Source organism: Aspergillus fumigatus, chromosome 1 (assembly GCF_000002655.1).
Source record: "Aspergillus fumigatus Af293 chromosome 1, whole genome shotgun sequence".
NCBI classification, from domain to species: domain Eukaryota; kingdom Fungi; phylum Ascomycota; class Eurotiomycetes; order Eurotiales; family Aspergillaceae; genus Aspergillus; species Aspergillus fumigatus.
Window position 1 is genome coordinate 3,608,761 of NC_007194.1, and position 17,377 is coordinate 3,626,137.

The 17,377-nt window shown below is 52.5% G+C and overlaps 6 protein-coding genes across 6 annotated transcripts; 3 read left to right on the forward strand and 3 right to left on the reverse strand.

The window, feature by feature from the left end:
• Nucleotides 1–123: 123 nt before the first annotated feature.
• On the reverse strand, nt 124–1,394 carry AFUA_1G13570 (uncharacterized protein). The gene is made up of 2 exons (XM_077803948.1): nt 917–1,394; nt 124–805 (listed from the first exon to the last, which is right to left on the reverse strand). Exons 1-2 carry the CDS (start codon nt 1,386–1,388, stop codon nt 417–419), a joined length of 861 nt encoding a protein of 286 aa, XP_077660117.1. The 5' UTR covers nt 1,389–1,394; the 3' UTR covers nt 124–416.
• A 115-nt stretch (nt 1,395–1,509) lies between these two features.
• AFUA_1G13580 (coiled-coil domain-containing protein MAD1) lies at nt 1,510–4,195 on the forward strand. The gene is made up of 4 exons (XM_747635.2): nt 1,510–1,657; nt 1,710–1,833; nt 1,885–2,036; nt 2,097–4,195. The coding sequence occupies exons 2-4, from the start codon at nt 1,710–1,712 to the stop codon at nt 4,014–4,016; spliced, it is 2,196 nt and encodes a 731-aa protein (XP_752728.1). The 5' UTR covers nt 1,510–1,657; the 3' UTR covers nt 4,017–4,195.
• Nucleotides 4,196–4,220: 25 nt separating this feature from the next.
• Nucleotides 4,221–7,830, reverse strand: AFUA_1G13590 (uncharacterized protein). The gene is made up of 8 exons (XM_077803949.1): nt 7,542–7,830; nt 7,357–7,449; nt 7,199–7,284; nt 6,490–7,127; nt 6,041–6,432; nt 5,910–5,989; nt 5,749–5,854; nt 4,221–5,691 (listed from the first exon to the last, which is right to left on the reverse strand). The coding sequence occupies exons 1-8, from the start codon at nt 7,575–7,577 to the stop codon at nt 4,531–4,533; spliced, it is 2,592 nt and encodes an 863-aa protein (XP_077660118.1). The 5' UTR covers nt 7,578–7,830; the 3' UTR covers nt 4,221–4,530.
• A 145-nt stretch (nt 7,831–7,975) lies between these two features.
• AFUA_1G13600 (putative cell division protein kinase (Ctk1)) lies at nt 7,976–10,742 on the forward strand. Its single transcript, XM_747637.2, has 5 exons — nt 7,976–8,274; nt 8,345–8,447; nt 8,500–9,330; nt 9,400–9,555; nt 9,609–10,742. The coding sequence occupies exons 1-5, from the start codon at nt 8,210–8,212 to the stop codon at nt 9,639–9,641; spliced, it is 1,188 nt and encodes a 395-aa protein (XP_752730.2). The 5' UTR covers nt 7,976–8,209; the 3' UTR covers nt 9,642–10,742.
• A 117-nt stretch (nt 10,743–10,859) lies between these two features.
• Nucleotides 10,860–13,881, forward strand: AFUA_1G13610 (SH3 domain protein; the record flags this gene model as incomplete). The annotated part of the gene is made up of 1 exon (XM_747638.2): nt 10,860–13,881. The coding sequence occupies exon 1, from the start codon at nt 11,779–11,781 to the stop codon at nt 13,879–13,881; it is 2,103 nt and encodes a 700-aa protein (XP_752731.1). The 5' UTR covers nt 10,860–11,778.
• Nucleotides 13,882–14,554: 673 nt separating this feature from the next.
• Nucleotides 14,555–17,308, reverse strand: optA (OPT family oligopeptide transporter; the record flags this gene model as incomplete). Its single annotated transcript, XM_747639.1, has 4 exons — nt 14,555–16,093; nt 16,152–16,878; nt 16,952–17,013; nt 17,105–17,308. The coding sequence occupies 4 exons, from the start codon at nt 17,306–17,308 to the stop codon at nt 14,555–14,557; spliced, it is 2,532 nt and encodes an 843-aa protein (XP_752732.1).
• Nucleotides 17,309–17,377: the final 69 nt, after the last annotated feature.

The window sequence follows — 17,377 nt, forward strand, 5'->3', positions numbered from 1 at the left end:
ATACAAGAAAGAGACACAATGTAGTGTGTATGCAACCAGGGCAACAGTCAGAGTCAGCGCTGGATCCTGCTGTTCTTCGAGACACTTTATCAGAATAGACGGTGATTATTTATGTATCAATATATAGATCGAACAGTATCAACTTCGTGTTGAGCTTCATTTTTGATAAGACTTCCTGCCTTTTCATACACCAAGTTACGAACGCCAGATTTGCAACGGACATATCATGAAAGATCAACCCGAATGAACACGTCCCAAAGGCCAGACCCCAAAGACATGCACTGTCTTGTCAGACAAAAACGTGGAACTGTACACCAGAGCAATTGACGAGACAGCAGCAAAAGAGGGCAACAGCCCCGACATCAAGATAAAACCCACAGAAACAGAAGAGAGCAACGGAAAGAAAGAAGAGACCTTTACAGGTTCACCTTCTTGGACTCTTTCTGGACGAGCTTCACCAACTCTTCATAGACTTCGCTGAAATCCTCTCCATCGGCTTCCGACTCGCCGTCCTTCTTCTTGCCCTTGGAGGCTGACTTGGGCACAACCATGACGACACTGGTCGGGCGCTTGGTAGCAGCCGAGTTACCCAGCTCGGCTCGCGATGTGACAAAAACATACGGGATACCGTGGTCTTCGCAGAGAACGGGGATATGTGAGATGACGTCCATAGGTGAAATGTCAGCGGCAAGGATGACGATGCCAGTGGGAGTGGAGATAGCAGCATTGGCGGCGGGAGTGGGCGATTTGCGAAGAGCCTTGACGACTTCCTTGACACCGCGTTTCAGGCACTTGTTTACGGCAGCTAGAAGGTTATTAGCAACACAGTACACGATTAACCCAGTCGATGTCTTTTCGCTCTGAGAAATAGAGCTCTTGATATACAGATTGTCCAAATGATTTTCGGAATACTCACCCTTCTTCACACTCTTGAGAACCTTCTTGGCCTGCTTGTCCTCAACCAGAGGGTTGGCAAATGGCACAAGTGCGCCAACGGGGCGGCTGTCAACCTCCATCTCAGCCTCAGCAGTTCCATTGACGGCAGTCTCGGCAGCAACAGCTTTATCGATCCCATCTAGAACCTTGCTAGTAAGCTCTTGCTCTACTGCCTCAACGAGAACAGTCTTGTCCTTCTTTTCCTTCTTGTCCTTCTTGCTCTTGTGGACGCCGTCCTTCTCTGAGCGCTTCTCCTTCTTCTCGCGCTTGTCCTTCTTCTCGGACTTGTCCTTTGCCATTGTGACGAAGTTGCGCTTGCTTGATATACACGAAAGGACAGAACGAAAAGGGTCGACCGAGGATTGGCGGGTGTTGGCGTGAACGTGGGGAGGAACAAATAATAATATGGTCTTTTCGGTGTCTTCGAAATCCGCAAAAAAATCAAAATCCATTTGAAAATTCTGACGCTAGCCCATTTAAGGAACTGGAGCTCATGGTACTAGCCGCTTACTCATCAATGCTGAATCGGGTATGATCGACCACCCCATTGAAAACAATCCCCATAGGTAGCTGATCGCGCAACTCTCCAGCTCTCTCAATTGTGGAACGTTGGGAGAGTTCCTGAAGCTCGGAGAGTGTGTCATGTGGCGCACTTTATACGCCCTATAATCTTGGGACCGATTGGGGTTTATGGAGCTTCATCATTTATGGATACTTGAAGGTAAATCGCGCTCTGGCGTCAAACTCAACTTGTTGCTAACCGCAACCTTCAGATGGATCCGAATAGAAACTCGCGACCTCCTTTGGAGGATCCTGGGAGCGCCTCGCCCTTGTCCATCATGGGAACTCAAAATGTTCTTCGCCAATCCATCCGTCCTTCGCAGCCTCCGCAGCCCGGTTAGATCGCACATTGCCATGGGTACAAATCACAGGACTGACTTGGCATAGATACGGAGAAGGAGGAGCTACGCGTACAAGTCAGCACTCTGCGATACGAGCTGGAGAATATCAAACAGGAGCGGGATTTGATGATGCTCCGCCATGACAAGGAACTCCGAGATCTACAATTGAAGGCCGATGCGGACTTCAGGAAGGCGCAGGTTTGTTCCCTCGTAGTGGTCAATGGTGTTGGGCATATGTTGACAATAGTTTAATTGCAGGCTGCAGAATCCGCTAGTCATCGCGCCAACCATAAGAGCGAAACGCTTGCCAAAGAGTTGAAGGAAGTTCAGGACCAGGCCCTTAACGACAAGGTCGGACTAGAGCGGAAACTTAGAAGCCTACAGGATGAAAAGCAGAACATCCAGGAGGAACTGGAAGAGACTCAAGCTCAGCTTCTCGACCAGGAAAGGCAACACAAACATCAGATCAATGAACTAGAAACAATTCGCTCGTCCCTTCAGAAAACGCTCGAGGAACTGCAGAACGATCTTCAAAATGCAAGAAACAGTTTACAATCAACTCAAGAGAAACTGTCACAGCGAGATATGGATGTTGCCAACCTTGAAACGGAAAACATTCGCTTGAAAGCAGAGGGGGCTGACGGAGAAACAATGTCCGTATTGAAGAGGGAGCTTTCTGATCAAGTTGCTCACATTAGGAACTTGGAGACTGCAAATCGAGAACAGACGGCAGAACTGCGCCACCTGCGGAAAGTCCAGAAGAATGTCGAGGTAGTAGAAGAACAAAAGAAGTCACTGGAAAATCAGCTCCAGCTCATGAAGGAAGTGGAGTCGGAATTGAACACTCTGCGGATCCAGAAACAGATCCTAGACGATGAGCGTAGCTCGTGGACCAGTCTGCTGCAGGAGAATGATGAACCTGCAGAATTTGACTCGCCCGAGGCAGTCGTCAAAGCCCTGTTGCAAGAACGGATTGAGAAGGCGACATTGGTCGACAAATTGGGCAGTATCGAGGCACAATTCTTGGAAAAAGATGAGATAATCAAGAGCTTGGAGACTGAGAGAGCCAACCTCCGTCAGGAGCTAGAGAAATTGCGCGCTGCCGGCGCCACCACTGGCGGAGCCACAGCTGAGAGTCGCATCAGGGCTAGATTAGAACGTCAGCGGGCACTTGCAGTCAAGGAGGTTGAGTATCTTCGCGCGCAGTTGGAGACTTTTGACACGGAAGAGGTCACTCTGAACGCGGAACAAAGCCAGTTCGACCAACGCAAATCTGAGCAGATCGCCAACCTGGAAAAGCTTGTTGATGAATACCGCGCGGAAGTGCAAAAAGCTCATGAAGAGCTCGCGAAGCGTGAAGCTCCACAGCAGGAGGATACACAAGCCCGAGGCGTCAAACGACCGTTGTCACCAGCTGAGAGCGACGCGGAGAACGAAAGACTCTCTGTCTTGACGCGGAAGAACCGGACGCTGCAAGACTCTCTTTCCAAGTCTGAACAGGCCGCAGCCCTCCTCCGCAAGGAACTGGAAGCGACCAAAACCCAGCTCAAGTCCCTCAAGGCCAAGTCTCGTACACGCATCTTGGAGCTGCGCGACAATCCCACCGCCGAAGCGGAAAAGCTCAAGTTCTCCACTATCGCAACTCTCCGGGCAGAAAATCGAGATCTCCTGGCCCAACTGCAGGCCAACCACGCGGACGTCAAAGTTGTGCCCGTCAGCACCCTCGAAAGCATGAAACTGGAGCTCAACGAGATGGAGAAAGTAGTCGCTGACAAGGAAAAGCGCATGCGCCGCTTGAAGGAAATCTGGACCGCAAAATCGTCCGAGTTCCGCGAAGCAGTCGCCTCTCTGCTAGGCTACAAGCTGGATTTCCTTCCCAATGGACGCGTCCGCGTCACCTCCATGTTCCACCTCTCCCCCGCCTACCGACACGGCGACGGCAGCGCCTCCTCTGACTCCCGTGGGCCGGGAAGCATGGGCAACGGCGAAGAGAACTCCATCATCTTTGACGGCGAGAACGGCACGATGAAGATCTCCGGTGGCCCGAACAGTCTTTTCGCGATGGAGATCAAACATCTGATCAAGTTCTGGGTCGAAGAACGAAAGGATATACCCTGTTTCCTGGCGGCAATGACGTTGGACTTTTATGATAAGACCACGCGGGCTGCGAGGATGTGATTCTTTTTTTTGATAATGCCTCTTTATATCTTGGGTCTCCATCCGTACTGTAAATAGTTGATCTGATTTCCTAACTAGCATTTCTGGTGCCATGTATGATGAGAGGACTAAATTTGTGGAAATGTTACCCATTTTTCAGCCTGGAATCTCACATGCCAAAATATACTGAGATATCTACCAACCGCCTTGCTTTCTGTGAGCTGAGCCTCCGGTATGAACTTGTCCATTTTCCTGGGGGAGTACTACTTAAACAAGAGAACGTATTTACAGCAACCACAAACAGCCTACTTTATCCAGAAGGTATCAATAGACCAGGACTTAGAAACGAAGATATCGACATAGGGGGGGTAAAGAATCAAAAAGCTCTGAACCAAGTAATAGCGCAAGGGTACTAAGAACGAGTTTTTCGAGGGGTAACAGGTTGTCAGGTCAGGCGAGGAGGCTCCAGAAAACGCAACGAATAATCCATGGCGGTATCGTATCTAAGGGACTTGGATGGGCGGTCACTGCCCGGTTAATATGACACGTATTTGCCAGCCACCAGCTTGCGGACTGTGGGTACTTCTTCCCATGACGTGGACAGGGAATCAGATGCTTGCAGACTGCCATCTTCATCTGCGAAAGGATCGGTTCCCGTCTGCGGCGTGTCCTCGTGCTGAGACATGGTACTAATCCCCAAGCGGGAGCCAGCGTCTGCTGTCTGGAGCTCGAATTTCGCGTCCACTTTGCCTTTCCGTGGCCAGCTGGTTGAAGTCGCAAACCGAACAAGTAGCTTTCCGTCAGCTCCGGTGCGTACTTCAAGTTCCGGGATTTTCCAAGTGACGGCTGACTGTTTGCGACGGAAGGTGGCCCCAGAATTGGGATACATGACAGCACTCGTGGCATGAGCCGGCTCGCGGCCTTCTTCAGGAGAGGTGTCCAAGTTCACAGTCAATGTGAGGTTCTTGATGGTGATTGATTCTCTTGGTACCGACGAGGCAAATGAGGAATTCATAGAGTAGAAGATGATCACGCTTGCCTGGAACTCTTCGAGATTCCACGCAGGTTTAAAAATCACGGGACAGTAAATCGAAGCTTCCAACTGATCGATGTGAACTTGGTACTTGAAAGCCACGGTCGGTGAAGACCGTGTGATGTTAGAGAGGAGGACGCTATACTGTCCTCTCTTCTCGTCCCCTGAGCCCTTCTCTTCCTGTACAAAATGTGGGTTGGCAGCGACCTTCTCCAATACCTGGAAATTATCAAGACGAACGCGCGCGTTCTCCGGCGTCGTTCCACTCGATGCATTATAGGCCAGTGCAAGTTCTCCTACAACGAAGGACTTGGTCACAGCGCCCTCAGAGAACCACGCACTGACTGTTTCTACGATCGATGCATTCAGCCCAGGTTGGTGCAGATCAGGATGGGAAACTGGGCCAGAGATGTTGTGTAAGGTGTGTGATGAGCGAATAGACGTTGTATCTGAGAGCGCATGATCATCTGTAGCGGTGCTGGGCGAATTGACATGCCTCGTAGGCAGACTTGGTGACGTCGGAGTAGAAACATCCGACCCCGTTGGCGGGATAGGGAGCCCATTGCTCGAACCCGGGGGGTTCGGAATGAAAACTGTGTTACGAACATCGCGACGACCACGTATGGTGCCTGCGTTCCGTCTGACTCCGCTGTGTTGAGCTTGCTGCAGAGACGGTTAGCCGAGAGCGCGCACGGAATGAGCCTCTCTACCCGCACTCACCAGACGTAATTGATTAGCCATCTCGTCCATTGCCTGTTTAGCCTGGTCCTCATCTTCTAATATTGGTTGATCTCGGATTGTCAGATTCATGCCATGCTCATCCAGCCTAATAGCAATTAGCATGATTTGTCAACTACGAACAGCAAGACGGGGATCACTACCCAGCCGCCTCTCGCTGAAGCCGTGTTATCTCGTCAATGGTCTGTGGTCGTTCTGAGAACCCTTCCGAGTCGACTCGCGGCTATGCGTCATCATTAGTCCAATCCAGATGTTCATTGTCGTCTACACATACCTCGTTCGCAGTCACAGCAGCAGCCGGTGTCGGCTCATTGTGAACCTCTTGAGTTACTCCCCCATTCGTGGTCGCTGGTGTTTGCAGAGGTTCTGGGCTCGTCGGCAGTGAACCAGGAAGCCCTCGCTCGTGGATCTCACTTGGGATCGGTGCGGCTTCGCCATGGATATCCTGAGTAGTCAGAGCGGTACCGGGACGATCCGTACCCGTAGGGGATTCGGGTATCTGCATCTCGCGTGAATCTCCCCGCTTGAATGAAGCAAACGGGCTGCGATGCTTCTTGTCTCCGAAGAGTGGCCCTCCTCCAGGGGTGTGTACTACACTCTTCCTTCTGCCCATGACAGTTCCTAGTCGCTTGAGTCCACCTAGGGCTGTGGTACGGGGCTCTGGAGCTACGACACAGCCATGGTTGGCAAACATTCTATGTGAATGATGGAGTGAAGACTTACCAGGAGGTGTCCGGACAGGGCCCGAAGTCTCCGAGCGTTGACTAGCAGCATCGTCCTGAATGCGTGGCGGAGGAGCAAGAGGTGCTCCTGGCCCGCCAGAGGGTATCGATTCTTGCCTCCTGGGAGCAACAGGCCTGCCTCCATTAACTTTGGCGGCAAATGTCTTGATCTCATCCGCAGTCTCAACATTGAGAAGCACATTTAGGCAGCTCTCGGCAGCCTGGCGACACCGTTCCACCTGGTCCGATTCATGCGTTTGCAATTGAGTTAGCGTGTCGCGGAGATGATTTACTCGGCCTTCGTCCGCTGCCTGAAGTTGCTCAAACACAAACGGTGCCCTTGAATCCCATTGTTCTCTAAGCTCCTCTGCGGCGGAAATGGCAGCGGCCAGTTTCTCCGCCCCCTTCGGCCCTTTCTCCCTGGCCTTCTCAACCTTCTTCTGGTTCGCTTCGAAGCTCTTAGCCAAAGCGGCGAGATCACTTTGGATGCCAGGCATCGATGCTAATTCTCGGTTCTTGCTGCTGTATTCTCTTAAAGGGCGCTCCACGTCCTCGTCAATTTTCTGCGCGAATGTTTCGTGTGATGCGGCAACGGCTTCGGTGGCATTGATGATGCGCTGCCATGGTAGTTGGAAAATGCTATTGTGCCGCAAAACATATTGACATCAGCCTTGTCTTTTCCTGCTTCAGCCCCGAATGACCGAGCTTACCCAAGTGCAGCCCCGTTCTCAAGTTGTGGTCGATGCGCCAGTTTCCTTAACCCTTGCGCGTAAGCTTCTTCAACTCGGCGGCGTTCCTGCGACGAGGAAGACAAGGAGTTAGATCCAAAGCTTCTGTTGTCACTTGTGTTGAGGTGTTGAAGTCATACCTGGAGCCAATCCGCGATATCCGCGTTAACCTTGTTAATGATACGTATGCGATCATTGAGAACGTTAATCGCTTGGTTGGGTTGCAAAGAGGCCTAAAGGCAGGAATAAATCAAGAATATTAGCTGCTGCAATTTCACTGCCATAGCACGGGCAGATCAAGGTGTGCGAAACGGGTTATGCCTACCAGCAGGGCAGGATACTCCTGCCGTGAGAGCTCCATCGCTCCGATTCATAGATCAACAGTACCAGAAGGGAGCGATCGTATGGCGCATAATAGGGATAAATTAGGAATACGGAAGCCGAAATACGGGGTGAAGGAGCAATTGAAATGCTCCTAATATTACCAGAAAAGACCGAATCCTTCCATCAATGGAACTCGGAGTGGAGTAAGGAGCAAACAATAATGAGGAATGGTTTGATGGGATGGGATGGGATGGGATGGAATGGAATGTGATGTGATGACGATGGGGTTGCAACACGGAAGAATCACGGAGGAGCCGAAGAGAGGGCATGAGGCAATTGGTCAATCAGGTCCGGGGGATGCGAGGCTAGCTGGATGAGGCTAGCTTAGCGAGTATACCTCAGGCATCGTCAGGCAGGATTATTATTTGCTGCTCTGTTCGTTGTATTAGCAAAGGAAATAGTCACATGTTCCATCTTTCGGATTCTATGTGGACGCTACAACTGACAGGAACGAAAAGGGAACATTGCTGGTTCATCACAAGGCTGGGTTTTACTTTCAGTACAGGTCGATAAGCAGGTTTATCAATCTTCCTTCAACTAGCTCGATTCCTTATCCAGGTTTATTCCGTCATCTCTGCCCCACGCGTCCAATTCGAAACATCCAACAAGATGGCTGCATCGGACTGGAAGAAAGCTCTGGGGTTCACCGATCGATTAACGGCAATTCAATCTCTGTAAGCTTATGATCATCGACAGCAGTCTACTAGAACGTTGGCCTTGGCCAATTCTAACACTACTGCCTAGGACTACCGCCTATCAGCGAGCTTCGTCTTCGGCTGCCTTTGCTGAAGCTCAGTCCCAAGCAAAGAGGTTCGAAAGTGAGGCTTATGAGAAAGCTACCTCGAAGGTCTGTTCTCCACCAGGGTCATCAAACCGTCTGCTCATAAAGGATCTTGCAGGAAGATTATGACCGGATGTGCCAGGATGCCATCGATGCCGCAGAGGCCAGTGGTTCGGTAGCTCCAATGATCAGCAGTCCAGACCAGTTGCAACATGAGCCCGAAGAGGGTGCCTGGACAGGGGGAGAATCGATCGGTCCGTTCAAAGGATGTCTCCATGTGTTTGATGGACTTCATTCCACTATCTATAAGTCCAAGCGTGAGGATGGAGCTGTAGTTGCGGTCAAAGTTACCATCCCCCATCTCTTGACTCCACCACATGACGCTGAGCGCGAGGTTCGACTTTTGAGAGAAGCCGCGAGTCCTCATGTTATAAGTCTGCTGGACTCGCTCAAGGTTGACGGAGGAAGACTCATCCTGGTCTTCCCCTACTTAAAATATGACCTGGAGCATTTGCTCCGCCGTGATATGCTCACTGCAACGCTAATAAAGGCCCATTTGCACGACATGTTCAGCGCGTTGGCACACCTTCATGAGCTGGGAATCATTCATCGGGATGTCAAACCCTCTAACATTCTGTTGGACTCGCCTGACGGCCCGGCGTACCTGGCGGACTTTGGTATCGCATGGAAAGAAGGGGACAAGGGCTCCGAGCCGGCTGACAAGAAAATTACCGATGTAGGAACCACATCTTATCGAGCGCCTGAGATCCTGTTTGGGTTCAAGGGATACGGGACAGCTTTGGATCTGTGGGCCGCTGGTTGTGTTGTGGCCGAAGCTGTCGCTGTCGGGCACAAGCAGCTGTTTGATTCCGGGCCTGTGGGGAGCGATCTGACGCTTGTTCAGTCGATTTTCAAGACCCTGGGAACCCCAGATGAGAGTACCTGGCCCGTACGTCATCCGTCTATACTGAGTCGCTCTGGCCCTCTGGTGTTCATGCTAGGTTAACATAGAAAACAGGAGGCTAAGAAACTCCCCGACTGGGGTAAGATCGAATTTTACCGATTTCCTGCAAAACCGTGGGATGAAATTCTCCGAGGAGCTTCTTCCAAAGGACGGGATCTCGTGAGCAGGCTAGTACGCTACGAGAGCAATGAACGGCTGTCTGCTGCAGAGGTAGGCTACGCATTCTAGATGGACCGGCCTGATGCTAACTAATATCGTGGCAGGCCTTGAATCATCCATATTTCTCAGCAGTCTGAGTCAGTCTGTTCCAGGGGGTTTAATTGCCATGATCTCACATGATACAGCATCATTTCACGATGATGTTGCGATCATCATGGCCAAGCTTCTAGCGGTCCACCAGTCTGCAGCGGGTGTTTCAGCCTTCAAATTTGAGTCGGCTTAGAGCAGCATTACTTCCGCAATTATTGCCAACTCGCCACACCCTTCAGAGGGTGAGCGATCATTGTGCCTGGGGCTCAGCTCCAGCAACTGATTCCTTCGAATCTACTCGGTACTTAGTCCCACCGCAACCGAGGCACCAGCAACTCGTCACAGGATGAACACATGGCTAATAAGCGATCATGTACGGAGTAAGCGAACGCAATTTCCGACGGGATCGGCGGTCTTGAATGCGAGTATGATTTGAAATTTGGCAGCAGCAGCAGTGTAACAATCACACCCTTGCAGTCCGAATTATCTTGAAAAGATATCTGCGTGGCACACACAAACCAAGATCCGCGTTTTATAATAACTACTTATGAATTGGTGTCAGAGGAGAGGAGAAGAATGAAGGCAGCCTTCAGCCCCCAGTGGGATGATTCAATTCATCAAAAGTAAATAGCGCTAGGAACGACCGGAGATGGCGGAGTAAGTGGGCTTGGCTAATACTGAGGCCATCAAACCACTGCACAATACGGAATAGTGGTACTATGTACTCTGTCCTTGACTAGTGGTATACAGTGATGACTAGGTAGAGAGCACAGAGTGATACAGGCAACCGAGTGTGCGAGGATTAAATTAATCACTTGAAAATGAGCTGTGCGCGGAAAAGAAGCTGACTCCCAAGGTGGACAACGAGAAATCTAGGGACTGGGAATAGGGGGTAAAGATGGAAGTGAGGTCCATAGTTTGCTTCTCCCATGGATGCTGGATATCCAACAGTGGAATTTGGAGATTTTTACGGAGTACGGAGTAAGGTACGGAGTAGAGAACGAAAAATTAGGCTTGGTCCCCTTGACTCGTTTTATGTGCGCAAGGCTAAACCTTCCTCGATTGTGGCATGTCAACAAGGCAGATTTTGCGATTCTCCCACCTTTACCATACTATCCCAGACAATCAAGCTCTCTTCTGTGCCTACATAAATACTCCAAGTGATTGTACATAAGTGTATTAAATCAATTATGACAAAACATGAAATGATCGAATCCAACCTACAATAGTGAGCTGGATCAGAGCGGCTCACTGAGGCCTCGTGTTTGTCATGACGGTCATGAAACCAGGCACCGTCACACCCATTAGCCAATGAGCAATGGCAGAACCCTTGCGAACAGTGGGTCTGGCGCAGGGGGATGGGTTCCATCTGGTTAGTGTGGTCAGACCCAGCCGTGTCTTTCCTGCTTGTGATTGGCCACTCCCCTCATTTTTAGCTCTGATCTCATTCGTTTACATCCACCCGTTTGTGGTAAATGATTGACGGTGGCTCGTTTTTGCTCTTGTTAGTCAGGTGCAACCCAGGCAGACCCAAGTACAGACAGACAGAGAAGAGCCCAGAGTAATTCTGATGATGCGCTCTCTCTGCTGAGTGTTAGTTTAGGGCGTCTGGCTCTGGCTCTCCCGCTCCGGGCCATCACCACCAGATCCGCCGTCTTTTGCTTCTTTTCTTTCCTTCTCTCGTCCTTCTTTTCCCTTTGCGACCTTCTTCCTTTTTGCATCTCCCAATTCGTGGGCATTCCACGTCTTGGTATTCCTTCTCCTTCCTTCATTTGACACCTTCGCGGCCTGGCAGCTCGTGGTTCTTTCATTCATTGAGTGGCTAGTCCGCCAGCCCCTCCATAACCCAGATTCATTCTTTTACTTCTCACATTCCTTGACGCGCTTGCGCTCCCTTTGCTTTGAATCTCGGCCTGCTTGATCAGACCAGTGCGAACTAAGGGTCCATCATTGATCTCGACACGTCTTGTCGGGTCCCTTGTTTTGAAGGACAAAAATCCCATCCTCTCGTTATCAATATATCAGGTCTCTGCACGACCTACCATCTCATCATACCACCACCACCATCATCATCATCATCAACAACAACAACAACGTCGGAAGTCTATGCTTCTTTCCGTCATTGTCGTCTGAACCAATTGCTCTTCTAACAGCGAAGCAAGAGCAACAACCTCAATCGCAATCATGGTGCACGCTCATGCGCATCGCGATCATCACGCTGCGCTTCTGGAGCGAAGTCTCGAGGAAAGAGATCCCAAGAATGAAGCTGTGACCATTGTCTACGTGACAGCAGCTCCCACCTTTGACGGTCCTATCGGCGGCTATGTAACGGGTGTAGACCCGGCAGAAACAGCAACACGGCCAAACCAGGGTGTTGGGGCTCCCCTTGGACACACACGGCCTACCACCACCGAGGAAGTAACAACGACGGCCCAGCCGAAGCCAAAAACGACCAAAGAGACGAAGCCTACAATCACCGAAGCAGAACCCACGACCACTCAACGTACCACCAAAGCGACCAAGGCGATCACCACCGACAACACTGAGGACATCATCACCACTCCGACCACTTTCTCCACGGCCACCTCTAGCTCGACTTCTTCGCTGACCATCCCAGGCTTGGATACTACCACTACCACTACCACCCATGGATCATCGTCTTTGGAAAAGTCGGCCTCGCCATCGGCCTCTCCAGTTGCTGCCGGTTCGAGCTCGGGACTTACCGGGGGTGCTAAAGCGGGTATCGCAATTGGTGTGATTCTTGGACTTGGTTTGATCGCGGGTTTCATCTTCTTCGTCATGCGCAAGAGGAAGCAAGGGCAACAGATGGCAGAGGCCGAGGCAATCAAGGAGAAATCCCATGAAGCCGATAATATGCTTCCCCCTGGCCCTCCGCCAAAACCCCAACCGATGACTCCAGCTGAACCTCCTCAGCTCAATGTCCGCCCTGTCACTCAGTTTGCACCAGATCTGACCCCTATGGGCACACTGGCTGCTGGCGGGGCTGGGGCTGGTGCTACACTGGGAGTCGCTGCAGCTGGATCGCGTAACTTGACTGGCAATGCCTCGCCGCCCCATACGCCACAGTCGAGCGTCAGTAAGACGGATCCGTTCGGCGATCCAGTGAATCCCTTTGGCAATCAGGCTGAAGCTCCTTCCCCGGTTGCAGCGACAGGCCCGCCGAGTCCCTCGGCGATCCCTCTTCCTCAATCTCCCCTGTCGCCTACTGTCCCGGCACCGAGCGATGCTGGCGTAGAATCTGCTCTTGGAGCTGCTGCTACCGGAGCTGCAGTGGCTGGTGGTGTTGCTGCTGTTGCCGCTGTTGCCGCGGCCAAACTCTCCGACAAAGACCTCCCCGGCCGCCCAGATAGCTCATCGTCCCAAGCATCATCGGTTCCCGAAGGCTCGGCTCCAAGTCCTGTAAGCGCCGTTAGCGCTGATCCTGCATCGATCGCCACTGCTACCGCGGTTGCTGCTGTTCCAGCGTTCGGACCCGGCGGTGCTACAGGCCCTCCTCCTCCCGGGCCAAGCAATGTTCATCGCGTGCAAATGGATTTCCAGCCTTCAATGGAGGATGAGTTGGAGCTGCGCGCTGGTCAGCTCGTCCGGCTTCTGCACGAGTATGACGACGGTTGGGCGCTCTGCGTCAGACTCGATCGCTCACAGCAAGGAGTCGTTCCCCGGTCTTGTCTTTCAGCCCGTCCAGTGAAGCCTCGAGCCCGTCCGCCTCCAGGAGCCGGCCCAGGCCCTGGGCCCCGCGGGCCGCCCCGACCGCCGATGATGGGCCCCAACGGCCCATGGGCCCCTCCTCCTGGACCTCCAGGACCTGCAGGACCTGTAGGACCTATGGGGCCACCACCTCCGGGCTTCTATCCTCATGATCCCCGCCCACGGTCACCCTCGGCGCCGCGCCCAATGTCCCCGGCTCAACACCCTCATGGTGGACCCCCGCCCCCACGCCCGTATCCCCAGCACCCAATGTCTCCTGCACAATTTCCTCCTACTCCGCGATCGTTCTCGCCAGGTCCCGGTGGCCGGCCAATGCCGCCCAGGTCCATGAGTCCTGGACCTTACGGACCTCCAGGATTGCAGAGACCGGAGATGCCAGCGAGCCAGCGGAAACGTAGCAACAGTGCAGGCGGGTTAGTGGGACCTATTCCTCGTTCAACAGGATCACCAGGACCAAGCCCTCTAGCCGGCCCAATGATGCCACCTCCGTCCAGTGCCCTCCCAGCAATTCCCACCCCGCCACCGCAGCAAGCACTGGTTCGAGATGATCACTCGTGAAGTCGATAGGCTAATGAATGTCCAAATGTCAACGAAAGCGACATGCAAATGCAATTGATTGATACGAGGGGGGCAGTTGATTGTTATTGCCGCTGGACGGAACGAGCCTGGTATGAGTATCACCCACGTCTGGGACGAATGAGCCCTGTCAACCTGCCTTTTTTCGATTTCTCTTCTCTTCTCGTTGGAGGACTTTCTTTCATACTCAGTATCTTTCTATCACCCCCCCTCTTTAACTTTTCTTCTACGATGCCGGCAACTGTCTTCTCTCGAAGCAAGAGAAAGCTCTGCCTATGTCTTGTTCAACGGGAATACCCATTTCTTTCAGTCTTGACATTTTTTTTATTCCCCCTCTCTTGAGAAAGGATGTTGATTGTGAAGTTCATACATGTGCTCCATTTCTACCCCCTATACAGTGCGTTTATTGTGTATCATCACAGTTCCCGTTACCTTTGTCTTCCTTGAGCATTTATATCGGAGAATGAGAATGAAAAGGAAGGTGTCTGGCTTCCTGCAATAATATTGTACGTTCTCTGATTTGCTCATGTATAGTTGGTGGTTGTCTATGTAGATACAGCAAAATCGAGTTGTTTTCAATGAAGACTGTATAATCCTCGAATAGTTCTTATGCTTCTGCAGAAGATACTTTTATATATATATATATGCGGTCTATCTAGAGATGTGGAACATTCCCACTAGCCAGAAGCAAATTGACAATACTGATGATTCCCTCTCCTAGAATCAACCCCGAGGCTAGAACCACCACCGACGAAGATGCCGCGTCCGCTTCTCGAGCGGCCTGCTCGGCTGTTTTCCCGGCCACGGCCGCGGGGACTCTCGATGCTCCGGGTGGTAAATCTGCTACGGTCTCACCCGGGATATTCGAGGTGGTGGTGTTTGTGTGCTTCCGCGACCACCACCAGGCGATTATGCCACCAATAGCTCTGGCCAGCGTGAACGAAGGGACATTGAATATGCCAACGGCGACGGCGATACCGCCGGGAACCCATGCCCGCCAGGGAGCAGAGACGTTGCGGCGGCCGCCGTTCGCCAGGGGCGAGGCGGCGTAGATGCGCACGATGGTGATGGCGACGAAGACGGTGCCTGCGAGCAGGGAAGCCTGCCAGGCCATCGGGGGCAAGCCCTGGCCTGTGACGAGGCGGGCGGTGAAGATCCAGACGTAGGCGGTTGGGGTCTGGAACATGGGGCCGGGGACCTGGTAGACGCTGACATACATCCTGTAGACGGCGGTGGAGAGGACAGCGCCGACGAGGCTGCCGATCATTTGGCCGTAGAACTGGGCTTTGGGGCTTGCGCCGAGGAGGTGGCCTGTTTTGAGGTCCTGCATCATGTCGCCGGCCTGCAGGGCGCCGGATTCGGAGACGGCACCGGCGAGGAGGTTGGTGATGAGGGCGGTGCGGCGGGAGAAGTGCGAGGCGGGTGTTGCGAGAGAGAAGAGGAGCTGCGTTAGTTTGCTGATTCCGGAGACGGGGTTCAGGTCTGTCTCGCCAAGTGCCCGAACGCCCATTATTGATAGTAGTACGGCGAGGAGGGTGGCCAGGCTGGAGAGCAAGGGAGACATAACGTCGCCGAAGACAATGTGCATGCAGACTACGTTCAGCATCAGGGTCAAGGGAAGCAGGATGACCACAGTCCGAGTAGAGATGAGCTGGGAAGGCGGCGCATCATCTTCTTCCTCGGGTTCGCCGTGCCTTGCTGGGAGGTGGGTGGAATAGGCTGCTGTCGATGACTCCTCAGAAATGGGACTCAGGGCGGAATATCTGACGTAAGAATGGCGAGAACCGTTGTTCGACGCTTGGGCCAAAATCCAATTTCCGGCGCGGCTGGAAAAGAATCTGGCCTTGAGCCTTGGTGCGTTGGCGATGACGGGCTTCAAAACCAGCCAACCAAGACTGACAAGCGAGTCGGCCAGCATGATGGCAAGAGAAACCCATACAATCCAGGCCTTACTTCCATCCTCCCAGCTACCCACAGGCCCAGGGGCCCAGCCACGAGCCTTTGCGAGCGGAGATAAGATGCCCCAGCCGAGTATCGCCCCAAAAAGCATATGCATGCAGGTAGATGGGCCCATGATGATTCCTTGGCCAATGTATGCGGGGGACGGGTTGAGCGTCCATAGCCAATTCTGTGCTAGGGAAAGACCGAGGATGGGCACATCACGGACTTGAGGGACAAAGTAGGAAAAGAGCGTCTGTCACGGTTAGCATCGCGGGCTCGGCTACTAGCAGGGAGTAGCAGGGAGACCTCACATAAACACCAGACACCACAAAAGCGCCCACCAGGAGACGCATCTTGGACCTCCAGTCTTGCCTGTCTGCTAACTGACGTTCGCTGTCATCCTTTTGCAGTAGCGCATTTCCCTCTTCCACTCCGGTTTCCTGCATGAGGGCAAGCGTTCCACTCTCTCCTCTGATCACCGCAGTCGAATTGATGTTTTTCTTCGCCTTCTCGTCACTAGACCCACTCCCGTGTAAAACTTTAAGCATGAGAGCCGATGCCGTCCCACTGGGGAACCTCAATTTCTCTCTGACGATTACCTCCTTTCTCAGCGGGACGGCAAAGACAACCCCGAAAAGGCAGACTCCCAGACTCCAAAGCGCCAGTTTCCAGAAGTTGAGCTTCAACGGACCGCCTTCGCCGGTACCGCCGTCGCCGGAAGGCCCATCTTCCCCGTCCCGGACCAGAAATTCCAACGCGGGAATGACGCCAACGAACCCGCACCCTAACGGCATTGTTCCCACCGCCCCAGCGACCGTCTGAATAAGGACGTTTTCTATGGGTGTGAACGGATAAGAGAGGTATTTGGAGAAAACCTTGAAAACAGAGAAGCCGATAAGTGCTGAAGGCATAGCCATTGTGCTGATCCAGCCGGTCTGCAAACCGAAGTAGGTGTTGGAGAAAGTGATCAAGGCGCCAATGACGAGTCCAACAAAGAGGGAACGGGGAGTGAAACTCTGGGGGGATGTCCGAGACGATCTCTCCATTTCTAGTTCCGCGCCGAAGTCTTCGTCACGGTAGCCAGGGCTCCGTTCCTCATGGCCTTCAGAACTCCTCGGTATAGCTGAGCCGGCTTGCTGAGAGGGGTGGGAGCGGTGGCCATTGTCGGGGGCACTAGCCGCCATTGTGATGGATTGATAATTCATCCAGACCGCAGTTCAAGATACATCTCTCAGCGCTGCAATTTTCGTTCCTTTCGACAGACTTGAGAAAGATCCTCCACAAGATGGCAGTCGAAGGGCTGATTTGTCATGACTTGTGAGGGGAACACAGAATGGAATGTCGGAGTTTGAGGCGACGCGTGACTCAACACGGTGAGATAAGCGTTATGATAAGCGATAAGATAAGCCACAGTGATGTCAGCGTCTACGAGAGGTAACAATAATATCAGCAGGAGAATTTGGGGCATCCTCATTCTGTATTTTTAATATCAGGCATCGCTAATTAATCTAGTTCGTCCGCTAACTTGCATTTGCCC